Consider the following 11,803-nt stretch of genomic DNA (forward strand, 5'->3'; position numbering starts at 1 on the left):
TTATGAAACATCCTGGGTGGATGACAACACAAACAAAGTGCCTTCCTCATTTTCATATATTTGCAGGGCCGGTTCCAGGCATAGGAGACATAAGAGGTTGTTTAGGGCCCCGGCCGCTAATGACATGACCTTTTTTTAAATAAAATTGCTACTTTTTCTCTCCGCCCCATTGCGAAATGTGTAGAATTGCTGAAAACGTGCTTTAAAATGTAAATGTTGTCTCTATGCCCCATGGCAAAATGTATAGAATTGCAAGAAATTAACTTTAAAACACCATCAAGAGGCGGGCCAATAAATGTTTTGCCGCGAGATGGAGGGCCCTCAAAAGGCTAGAGCTGGCCTTTATATTTGCATGTTACAGACAAACATTTCTATGTCTCCCATGATCTCCTCATCGTTTCATTTAATAAATATTACAAATGTTTTTATTGGTGTTTGTATAGCATTTATGCATTTACATCCTACCTTTCACATTCTGTCATTATGTCACTCAAAAACATGCTCACAGCACAATCTGTCCAAACATTGCTGTGTATACCTTTTGATTTTATGTAATTAATTAAGCCACCTAAGATGTTTTCAAATGTCCTATAGTAGCATAGGCCTGTTAGTAAACCCCCTATGTATTTGGATACTAGACAGAGCACCCCATTCAGATGAGCCAGATGCATTTCCTAAGTAACACACAAACAAGAGAGACTCCTGTCAACCTGCCATGCTGCCAGTCACGCTCACTCACTCACCACAGTGTTTTGAAAACTTTGTTGCGTCACAGCATGCAAAATACTAAAACGTCAGGGATAACGCAGGGAGACAGAGCTAGAGCCTATTCTACTACAGTCCTCCGACTGGTGTCATTTCTACAGACTAAATGACCCCCTGGGGTCCATAAAGGGTTCCACAGATTTATCAAGGGGATGCTGTTGAATGCACAAGGTAGGCTACTGCTAGCAACTTTTAATATATGTATTTCAGCATCCTTATTGCAACACCTAAATAGACATTGCCATTGCATTGTTAGTCCTGTACGTGTTTTAAAAAACGAATTGTTGTAGCTATAGCTTATTCATGTATCTGTTGTTAGTGAAACAATTATATTCTTAACCATTCAAATTCCTTCATTTGCCTGTGTGTTTTGTGCTGTATATGATTTTATAAAGATGTTTTCACATATGGAACATATCATCTATACTCAGGAGACTTATCGAACACTCACAAAGTGGACTAGGCCGACTAACATTGGAGTGGACTTATCAGGATAACTACATCCCCTGGAATATCACCCTTTCACCTGGGAATGATGGACAACACAACACCCCCAGCACTGGAAGAAATGAAGGATGTAGAGAAAGAAAAGGAGACGGTAGAAGGAGAGTTGGGGAACGGAGAACATGATAATGACAATGAGGATGGATTTGTTGGACTCTTGAATGATGTTGACCAACATCTGCCCACTGCTGACAGGACACCCAGTGTGTTTAGTGGGGTGAAACCCCAAACCAAACTTCTCTCTAGCCCGGACTCACCATCTAACAGTCTGGAACTACAAGACCACGATGGAGGACCAGAAGACAGACCCAGGCAAATGGGTGACACAGAACCAGGCTCTGAACTGCATTTGACTCAAGGCCTTTTGTTTGATATTCAAATATGTGACAGTGGTGTGCGGGAGAGGGGAGAAGAACATGTAGAGGAGGAGGGGTCTGAGAGTGAGAGAGTAAAGGATTCAAGGATGAACAGAAGGAGCGCAAAGGAGAGATGGAGACTGAGTAAGAGGGAGAGGTCGGGAGAGAGCATGCCGACAGCAAAGACAGAGGGATGGGAAAAGATGGAGAAAAGAGAGAGATGGAGCAGGTCAGGGAGGATGAGAAAGATGGAAGAGGAAGAGGGGATGCAAGATGGAGGTGTGCTGAATGAGGGGAGCGAGGAGAGGAAGAGTACAGAGCAGACACGTGATAAAGAGACCGAGCTTGAGAGGATAGGGGACAGAATGACAGACAGAGAGGACACAGGGGATAGAGAGACAGACAGAGGGGACATAGGGGATAGAGACATAAGCAGAGAGGACACAGGGGATAGAGAGATAGACAGAGAGGACACAGGGGATAGAGAGATAGACAGAGAGGACACAGGGGATAGAGAGATAGACAGAGAGGACACAGGGGATAGAGAGATGGAAGGAGAAAGATCAGGGGATAGAAAGACGGAAGGGGGAAGTGTCAGGGATAGAGAGAAGGATGGAGAGAAGGAAGGTGCCAGCAGCCTTAGCTCTGAGGGGAGCTGTAGTGAAACCCACTGGTCTCCTTCACCCCATCCCATCCTCTCCAAGATGCTCATGCATTCCTCCGTCTCTTCCTCCGCTTCCTCCTTCAACTGCTCCTCAGCGGAGAGCGATGAGGTCTTCAGCGAAGGAGAGGACACTGCCAGCAAGAGGAGCACCATGAGGAGGGTGAGATTGAGAACTGAACATGAAAAGAGAAAGAGTGTAGGCCTATTAGATACACCATACTTTTGGAGATCATATTTTAAATAGACAATATCTCACTGGTTTCATCCACTGTAGGCCTACACTGTAAATATTAGGGATGGGAATTGCCAGGGTCCTCACAATACAATATTATGACCATATTTAAGTGCCGATATGATATGTTTTGCGATTCTATATGTATTGCAATTCAATTCTCAGATTTTATTCCGATTCCATGGTCCTGACATATTGTCTGCTGCAGAGAGACACGAGAGAGCATAAGAAAACCAGTTTTGATCAGTCATGGAAATAAAAGTGCTGAAAACAAATTGGCTCCCCATTGAAAAATAATATGGAGAACAAGCTAGGATAAGTACTGTCATTTTGGTGCAGGTACAGCCAACTAGCGCAAAAATAATATTGCAATATTGTCAAATCGATACAATACATCGTTAAAAATATATGTAACTGTATCGATTATTTCCGTTGATGCCTTTATTCTCCATGAAAGAATGTGTGTAATTTCCATCCCATTCTCAACCCCTCTGTCTAACTGCAGTCTGCGATTTGCATGAGTTTCAAAGCGAGCCTTGAGCCCGGCACATTTGAATAGGATTTGCATGGGTCCTACTGATAGAGATAGGGGAGACCGGAGAGGGGGGTGATGGGTGTTCCACCAGTGTTGTCCCACTCCCCTTAGTGTGGACCTACAGTATTTTGACTCAAGTTATGCCCATTATGAAGCTAAAGAGAGAGATCACAAAAAGCAGGCTATTTTATGTGAATAAGACAATGGAAATTCTCTTTACTCCAGTGTCGCTCCTGGAGGACCTTCCTGACCATGATGCAGTGGTCAGTGCGTCGGCAGAGTTCATGGGTCCAGCTAGCAGGACATCAAGGCATGTGTCCATTCAACAACACAAACACATCGCTATCGCACTTTATATGTACTGTATAACTCACTCTATCACATCTCTCCCCTGCCTCTGTGTTGCTAGGTAACTTCCAGCTGAGTGAGGGGGGCGAGGTGCTGAAGCGTTTCAGTGAGGTGGAGGCTGTGTGTCTGCAGGCCCTCATGGCTGACCCCCTGCGTCCGTTTGTACCGCAGTACCATGGCTCGGTCAACAGGGGGGGTAACAGTTACATCCGCCTGGAGGACTTACTGAGTGGCCTGAAGAACCCTGTCATCATGGACTGCAAGATGGGCGTGAGGTACTGTGTGTGTCAGAGGAGGCTGGTGAGGGGAGGATGGCTCATAATAATGGATGGAAATGAATGAATGGAATGGAATCAAAGATGGAAAACCAGGTGTTTGATGCATTTGATTCCAGGCATTTCATTTAATCTGTTACAGCCATTACTATGAGCCCGTTCTCCCTATTAAAAGTGCCACCAGCCACCACTGGTGTGTGTGTGTGTGTGTGTGTGTGTGTGTGTGTGTGTGTGTGTNTGTGTGTGGGTTGGTTGGTTGGTTCTTCTATCCTTGTTGGGACCTAAAATCCACAAAAGTCTCCACAAGGATAGTAAAACAAGGAAAATGATCCCTTATGGGGACATTTCCCACTTCCTCATGTGGACAAAGGCTGTTTTAGGCTATGCCTGATACCAGGCATTTCATTAATTCCGTTCCAGACATTACTATGAGCCTGTCCTCCCCATTTAAAGTGCCACCAGCCACCACTGGTGTGTGTGTGTGTGTGCGTGTGCGCGCGCGTGTGTGTAATACAAACTACTGTTGACCATAATGGTTTCTCTCAGGACATATCAGGAGGAGGAATTAACCAAATCACACACCAAGCCCACCCTGCGGACTGATATGTACCAGAAGATGGTAAAAGTTGATCCGACGGCTCTCACTGTGGAGGAACACGAGCAGCGAGGCGTGACGAAGTGGCGCTACCTGCAGTGGAGGGATAACACCAGCTCCACCTCCACACTAGGCTTCAGGATTGAGGGCATCATGGTGAGAGACACGGCTTCAACGCCCAAACCTCTTCTGTCCTCTGATTGGCTAAATGATTAAAAAAAATCTTATTTTGTGCCAGTCTTTATTTATTGACGTCATCATTGATGTTTTAAAAGTCCTAACTGTTCTTGACCCCTGTGTCTCTCAGGCTACTAACTTCTCTGGATTATATATACTGGGGTTATATACAGTTCATTCGGAAAGCATCCACTTTGTTGCGTTACAACCTTATTCTAAAATTGATTTCATTGTTTTTTTCCCTCATCAATCTAAACACAATTCCCCATAATGACAAAGCAAAAACAGGTTTTTAGAAATGTTTGCAAATGTATTAAAAATGTTAAAAAATGAAATATCACAACTACATAAGTATTCAGACCCTTTGCTATGAGACTGGAAATTGAGCTTAGGTGCATCCTGTTTCCATTGATCATCCTTGAGATGTTTCTACAACTTGATTGGAGTCCACCTTTGGTAAATTCAATTGATTGGACATGATTTGGAAAGGCACACACCTGTCTATATAAGGTCCCACAGTTGACAGTGCATGTCTGAGCATAAACCAAGCTGTGAGGTCGTAGGAATTGTCCGTAGAGCTCAGAGAAAGGATTGTGTCGAGGCACAAATCTGGGGAAGGGTACCTAAACATTTCTTCAGCATTGTAGGTCCCCAAAAACACAATTGGCTCCATCATTCTTAAATGGAAGACGTTTGGAACCACCAAGACTCTTCCTAGAGCTGGCCGCACTGTCAAACTGAGCAATCGGTGGAGAAGGGCCTTGGTCAGGGAGGTGATCAAGAAAGTGATGGTCACTCTGACAGAGCTCCAGAGTTCATCTGGGGAGAACCTTCCAGAAGGACAACCATCTCTGCAGCACTCCACCAATCAGGCCTTTATGGTTGATTGGCCAGACGGAAGCCACTCCTCAGTAAAAGGCAGCCCGCTTGGAGTTTGCCAAAAGGCACCTAAAGACTCACAGACCATGAGAAACAAAATTGTCTGGTCTGATTGAACCCTTTGGCCTGAATGCCAAGCGTCACATCTGGAGGAAACCTGGCACCATCCCAACGGTGAAGCATGGTGCTGGCAGCATCATGCTGTGGGGATATTTTTCATCGGCAGGGACTGGGATACTAATCAGGATCGAGAGAAAGATGAACCGTGCAAAGTACAGAGAGATCCTTGATGAAAACCTGCTCCAGAGCGCTCAGGACCTCAGACTGGGGCGAAGGTTCACCTTCCAACAGGACAATGACCCTAAGCACACAGCCAAGACAACGCAGGAGTGGCTTCGGGACAAGTCTCTGAATGTCCTTGAGTGGCACAGCCAGAGCACAGACTTGAACCTGATCGAACATCTCTGGAGAGACCTGAAAATAGCTGTGCAGCGACGCTCCCCATCCAACCTGACAGAGCTTGAGAAGTTCTGCAGAGAAGAATGGGAGAAACTCCCCAAATACAGGTGTGCCAAGCTTGCAGCATCATACCCAAGAAGACTCAAGGCTGTAATCGCTGCCAAAGGTGATTCAACAAAGTACTGAGTAAGGGGTCTGAATACTTATGTAAATGTGACGTTTGCAAAAAAATCTAAAAACTTGTTTTTGCTTTGTCATTAGGGAGTATTGTATGTAGATTGATGACGGGAAAAAACGATTTAATCCATTTCAGAATAAGGCTGTAACATAATAAAATTAGGAAAAAGTCAAGGGGTCTGAATACTTTCCGAATGCACTGTGTACTGGGGTTATGTATACTGGGCTTCTATATGCTGTCCATGTTAGATGGAGAACGGCAGCGTACAGCGGGACTTTAAGATGCTCACCCCAGCCAAGGTCACTGAGGCCCTCCTCTCTTTCACCAAGAGTCATCTACACATCCTGGTCAGTCATTCACCATCAACCGCTCTAATAATGTAGCTGAATATATCTCCTTTTCACCCTGCACTCTGCCTTCCTGTTTCTCACCCTTAGAAGGCCTACCATTCCAGACTCCAGGCTCTGGATGAAGCCCTGAAGGAATCCCCATTTTTCAAAGCCCATGAGGTCAGTTGATATGTGCTACTTAAACATGTCAACCCTCCCTCTACTTCATAATAACATATTTAGCCTCAGAACTAGTCATGCAGTAATGTTTTGGGTTCACCTGGCAGGTGATTGGCAGCTCGCTCCTCTTCGTCCACGACTGGACCAGTAAGGCCAGCATCTGGATGATAGACTTTGGGAAGACCACCCCGTCGCCCAGCACTGTGCAGCTGAGCCACGACGTCCCGTGGGCCGAGGGGAATCGGGAGGATGGGTACCTGATCGGGCTGGCCGCCCTCACCTCCCTCGTGGGTCAGGCCATCAGCCAGGCAGCCTGCAGACAGGAGGAGAAGCATGGAGAGGAGACGGACAAGTGTCACACACACCCTGCAGGAACAGGAACACACACAGACTAAAAGTCAGGGTGGTCAGGGCAAGGCAGCACAGAATGAAGGTACTTCTGATTGAAGAAGAGAGGCCACATCAGGACAATACTCACAGGAATGTGTTCTCTAATTTACATGGATGATGTTTGTKGATGATTGCAATAGACACTATTAATTGATAGAATTCTCTTAACTGTTTAGACATAAGACAATATTTTTATATTTTTCACAATAAAAACAACCCACTGTACAAATGCCTCGTCTATAGACATCATATTGACAGTTATCAATATATTCGAACTCAAATTTGCACCATAGACCATGGTCTGGTTTGTCTCATTTGCTTGTGCCATTAAGGAAATTAAATTTGAATAGCCACAGTAGATACTCCAGGCTTTGTGGTGGTGGTTATCTCTTGAACCATCACTGCAGTACAGGTGAGGGAGGTTAACACCCAACATCAGACGCAGCCAACAAAAACAGGGTCTTTCATTTCTTTCATCACACATTTTTTCAGCATTACATCTGTGGCACACGTTGGCAAAGTTCATGAGGTCAAGGTTGACAGGAATTGTCTTTGCTGCTCAATGGATGTCCCTGAGCCCTATCAGAGATACTGTACATTTGAGGAGATGGGAAACTCCAATAGAATCGTATTAACGCCCATTGTATATGTTGCCCTGCGTCGTCAATGGGCCGCGCGGTGCATTCTGGGCAATTCGGGACAAGGAGAGCTCTCCTTCAAGGAGTGAATGGGAGTCAGTTGGGCGCTAACTCCAAAAAATCCAATCAAATCAATTGTTACTTGTCCCATGCACCAAATACAACTGGTGTAGACTTTTCCTTAAATGCTTGCTTACGAGCCATTCCCAACGATGCAGTGTTTAAAAATAAATATAAAATAGTAACACGAGGAATAAAATAAAATACACAAGAATGGAGCTATAAACAGGGAGTACCAGTACCAGATCAATGTGGAGCTATATACAGGGAGTACCAGTACCAGATCAATGTGCAGCTATATACAGGGAGTACCATACCAGATCACAATGTGGAGCTATATACAGGAGTACCAGTACCAGATCAATGTGAGCTATATACAGGGATACCAGTACCAGATCAATGTGGAGCTATATACAGGGAGTACCAGTACCAGATCAATGTGCAGCTATATACAAGGGAGTACCAGTACCAGATCAATGTCAGCTATATACAGGGAGTACCAGTACCAGATCAATGTGCAGCTATATACAGGGATACCAAACCAGATCAATGTGCAGCTATATACAGGGAGTACCAGTACCAGAATCAATGTGAGCTATTATTACAGGGAGTACCAGTACCAGATCAATGTGGAGCTATATACAGGGAGTACCAGTACCAGATCAATGTGGAGCTATATACAGGGAGTACCAGTACCAGATCAATGTGGAGCTATATACAGGGAGGGGATAGCCCCATTCACATTGACAGGGTTGTAGTGGAGCGGTTCGAGAGCTTCAAGTTCCTTGGCGTCCACATCACTAAGGACTTAACATGGTCCACACACACCCGCACAGTTGTAAAGAGGGCTGAAAAGATTTAGCATGGGCCCTCAGATTCTCTAAAAGTTCTACATCAAGAGCATCTTGTTTGGCTCCATCACCGCTTGGTATGAAAAATGCACCGCCCTTGACTGCAAAGAGCTACAGAGGGTGATGCGGACAGCCCAGTACATCACTGGGGCCAAACCTCCTGCCATCTGACACAAAACAAATACATACATATTACACACACACACTTTTACACTCATCATTTGCTGGTGCTGCTCTGTTCTTAACTTACTCTTATTGTTATCTATCCTGATGCCTAGTCACTTTACCCTGCCTTCATGTACATATCTACCTCAAATACCTTATTATTATCTATCCTGATGCCTAGTCACTTTACCCTGCCTTCATGTACATATCTACCTCAAATACCTTATTATTATCTATCCTGATGCCTAGTGACTTTATCCTGCCTTCATGTACATAACAATAAGGTATTTGATGTAGATATCTATCCTGATGCCTAGTCACTTTACCCTGCCTTCATGTACAAATCTACCTCAAATACCTTATTATTATCTATCCTGATGCCTAGTCACTTTACCCTGCCTTCACTTTTGAGCCAGGAGAGATTGACATCCATATTATTAATATTTGCTCTCTGTGTACATCCAAGGGCCAGCAGTGCTGCCCTGTTCTGAGCCAATTGCAATTTTCCTAAGTCCSTCTTTGTGGCACATGACCACATGACTGAACAGTAGTCCAGGTGTGACAAAACTAGAGCCTGTAGGGCTTGTAGGCCTTGTTGATAGTGCTGTTAAGAAGGTAGAGCAGCGCATTATTATGGACAGACTTCTCCCCATCTTAGCTACTGTTGTATCAATATGTTTTGACCATGACAGTTTACAGTCCAGGGTTACTCCAAGCAGTTTGGTCACGTCAACCTATTCAATTTCCACATTATTTATTACAAGATTTAGTTGAAGTTTAGGGTTTAGTGAATGATTTGTCCCAAATACAATGCTTTAGTTTTTTTTTTTGATATTTAGGAACAACTTATTCCTTGCCACCCATTCAAAAACTAATTGCAGCTCTTTGTTAAGTGTTGCAGTCATTTCAGTCACTGTAGTAGCTGACGTGTATAGTGTTGAGTCATCCGCATACATAAACATACTGGCGTTACTGAAAGCCAGTGATATGTTGTTAGTAAAGATTGAAAAAAGTAAGGGGCCTAGACAGTTGCTCTAGGGAATTCCTGATTCTACCTGGATTATGTTGGAGTTTGCTGAACACATCAGCAAGATAAGCAAGGAGGGCTCCCCAATCTGTGTCCTCAAACACGGGGGTGTGAGTGCTCAGACAGAAAATCACTTACTTTGGCACGCAGCTCAAAAAGCCTCTTTAGCGGTTTCCCTCTTGATAGCCAATGGATGTCGGCGTGAAGCAGTAGCTGCTGGTGCTCAGTCCCACTGTCATCACAGATTCTTTCAAACAGTCAGTGATTCAGGGGCCTGGACGAGATAAAGTGAATCACTTTCACTGCGTCATTCAAAACATCATGTAACCTAGGACTCATTCTCTTGCTGGCTAATTCTTCTCTGTGAATGATACCGTGGGTTTGACCTTTTTGTGTGTAATTAATCATTTCACTCTCCCGTGCATTGATGCAGCACGATCGGTGCACACATGAACACAGGATTTCCAATCCTGATTGAACTCTGAGAAAGAGCAGTCAATAACGTGAAAAACATCTTCACCTGTAGTTCTCCCCGTTAGCTTCTTGCAGAACAGAATGTGCTCATTCATTTGCGAAATGTCTCTGTATCGCACAAACGCAATCAACTGGGCTTCCCCACTGACATCAGTTGATTCGTCCAACTGCAGAGAAAATGGACAGGAATTATTTAATTTGTTTCACCTATTGATCAACAATATCAACGCCCATGACGTCGATCCTATGGCACACCGTGTTATTGGACAATGGTACAGTCTGCAGTGCATCAGGTGCTGTCTTATCATTCATAGTTTCTATAAGGATAACAGCAGCAGGCACTCAAGCGCCCGGAGCAAAGCATCACGTGCACTTTGCAGAAGCAGAGGATCAAACATTGAGCCAACGGGCGGGCGAGCAGACGCCAGGTAGACAGAGCAATGCGCACAGACCAAAACTAAAGTAAAAAAGTAGGCCTATAAATATAAAATAACTACATATTTTACACGAGTGACCTCAGTAAATGTTTTCCTGACTATTAAAATTGAATTAAATTGAATATATTGTTTGCGGTAATATTTTTCAAAATATTTTGTTTCTTCACATTTTAGAAAATGTTCTCATGTACCCCCTGGAGACTGCTTTTTTATCTCCTCTCCCACCACACACCCACTCCCCTTGTGCCTCTCTGCCTTTGTGTGCACCTTTGCTGTGACTTCTGTTGCAGAGACAGCTTCCCCACTCTCATTTATGGCACAATTGAGTGGGAAAAGTCACTAAATGCTACCAAAGCAATAGCAATAATCGGCGTCAAAACTACACAAAGGCACTGAAAAGTAGATGCATTTGTCGCTTGCCTCTTTTACAAAATAAAGTCGCTGGAGGGGTCTGAACTCGATCCAAAGTCGCCCAATTGGAAACACTGGTAACCGTTGGTCAGACTGAGGCATCCTCATGTTTTAAATGTTGATAATGTGTATAATTACGCCGGAGTCAGAACCTATAATGGCGATCTATGTCAGAACCGACCAGAGTAGTGATGCTAGTCGGGCAGGCGGGTGCGGACAGCGATCGGTTGAAGAGCATGCATTTAGTTTTACTAGCATTTAAGAGTAGTCGGAGGCCACGGAAAGAGTGTTGTATGGCATTGAAGCTCGTTTGGAGGTTAGTTAACACAGTGTCCAAAGAAGTGCCAGATTGTATACAGAATGGTGTCTTCTGCGTAGAGGTGGATCAAAGAATCACCAGCAGCAAGAGCGATATCATTGATATATACAGAGAAAAGAGTCGGCCAGAGAATTGAACCCTGTGGCACCCCCATAGAGACTGCCAGAGGTCCGGACAACAGGCCCTACGATTTGACACACTGAACTCTACCTGAGAAGTAGTTAGTGAACCAGGCGAGGCAGTCATTAGAGAAACCAAGGCTGTTGAGTCTGCCGATAAGAATACGGTGATTGACAGAGTCGAAAGCCTTGGCCAGGTCGATGAAGACGGCTGCACAGTACTGTCTTTTGTCGATGGCGATTATGATATCGTTTAGGACCTTGAGCGTGGCTGAGGTGCACCTGTGACCAGCACAGAAACCGGATTGCATAGCGGAGAAGGTACTGTGGGATTCTAAATGGTCGGTGATCTGTTTGTTAACTTGGCTTTCGAAGACTTTAGAAAGGCAGGGTAGGATGGATGTAGGTCTGTAACAGTTTGGGTCTAGAGGGTCTC

At 44.6% G+C, this 11,803-nt stretch overlaps 1 protein-coding gene across 1 annotated transcript; it reads left to right on the forward strand.

Moving 5' to 3' along the window:
* The first annotated feature begins 730 nt into the window (after positions 1 to 730).
* On the forward strand, positions 731 to 7,080 carry LOC111967090 (uncharacterized). The gene is made up of 8 exons (XM_023991980.2): positions 731 to 936; positions 1,197 to 2,449; positions 3,282 to 3,366; positions 3,466 to 3,679; positions 4,226 to 4,430; positions 6,216 to 6,314; positions 6,405 to 6,476; positions 6,584 to 7,080. Exons 2-8 carry the CDS (start codon positions 1,298 to 1,300, stop codon positions 6,869 to 6,871), a joined length of 2,115 nt encoding a protein of 704 aa, XP_023847748.2. The 5' UTR covers positions 731 to 936; positions 1,197 to 1,297; the 3' UTR covers positions 6,872 to 7,080.
* The last annotated feature ends 4,723 nt before the right edge of the window (positions 7,081 to 11,803 follow it).

Source organism: Salvelinus sp. IW2-2015, linkage group LG8 (genome assembly GCF_002910315.2).
Source record: "Salvelinus sp. IW2-2015 linkage group LG8, ASM291031v2, whole genome shotgun sequence".
Lineage (NCBI taxonomy): Eukaryota > Metazoa > Chordata > Actinopteri > Salmoniformes > Salmonidae > Salvelinus > Salvelinus sp. IW2-2015.

What these genes read in the sequence shown, in the direction of transcription:
- LOC111967090 (XM_023991980.2), top strand. Translation starts at nt 1,298, where the DNA reads ATGATGGACAACACAACACCCCCAGCACTGGAAGAAATGAAGGATGTA. An exon ending in AGAGGAGCACCATGAGGAGG is followed by an intron (nt 2,450 to 3,281) that starts GTGAGATTGAGA and finishes TCTTTACTCCAG; the next exon opens with TGTCGCTCCTGGAGGACCTT. An exon ending in CATTTTTCAAAGCCCATGAG is followed by an intron (nt 6,477 to 6,583) that starts GTCAGTTGATAT and finishes TTCACCTGGCAG; the next exon opens with GTGATTGGCAGCTCGCTCCT.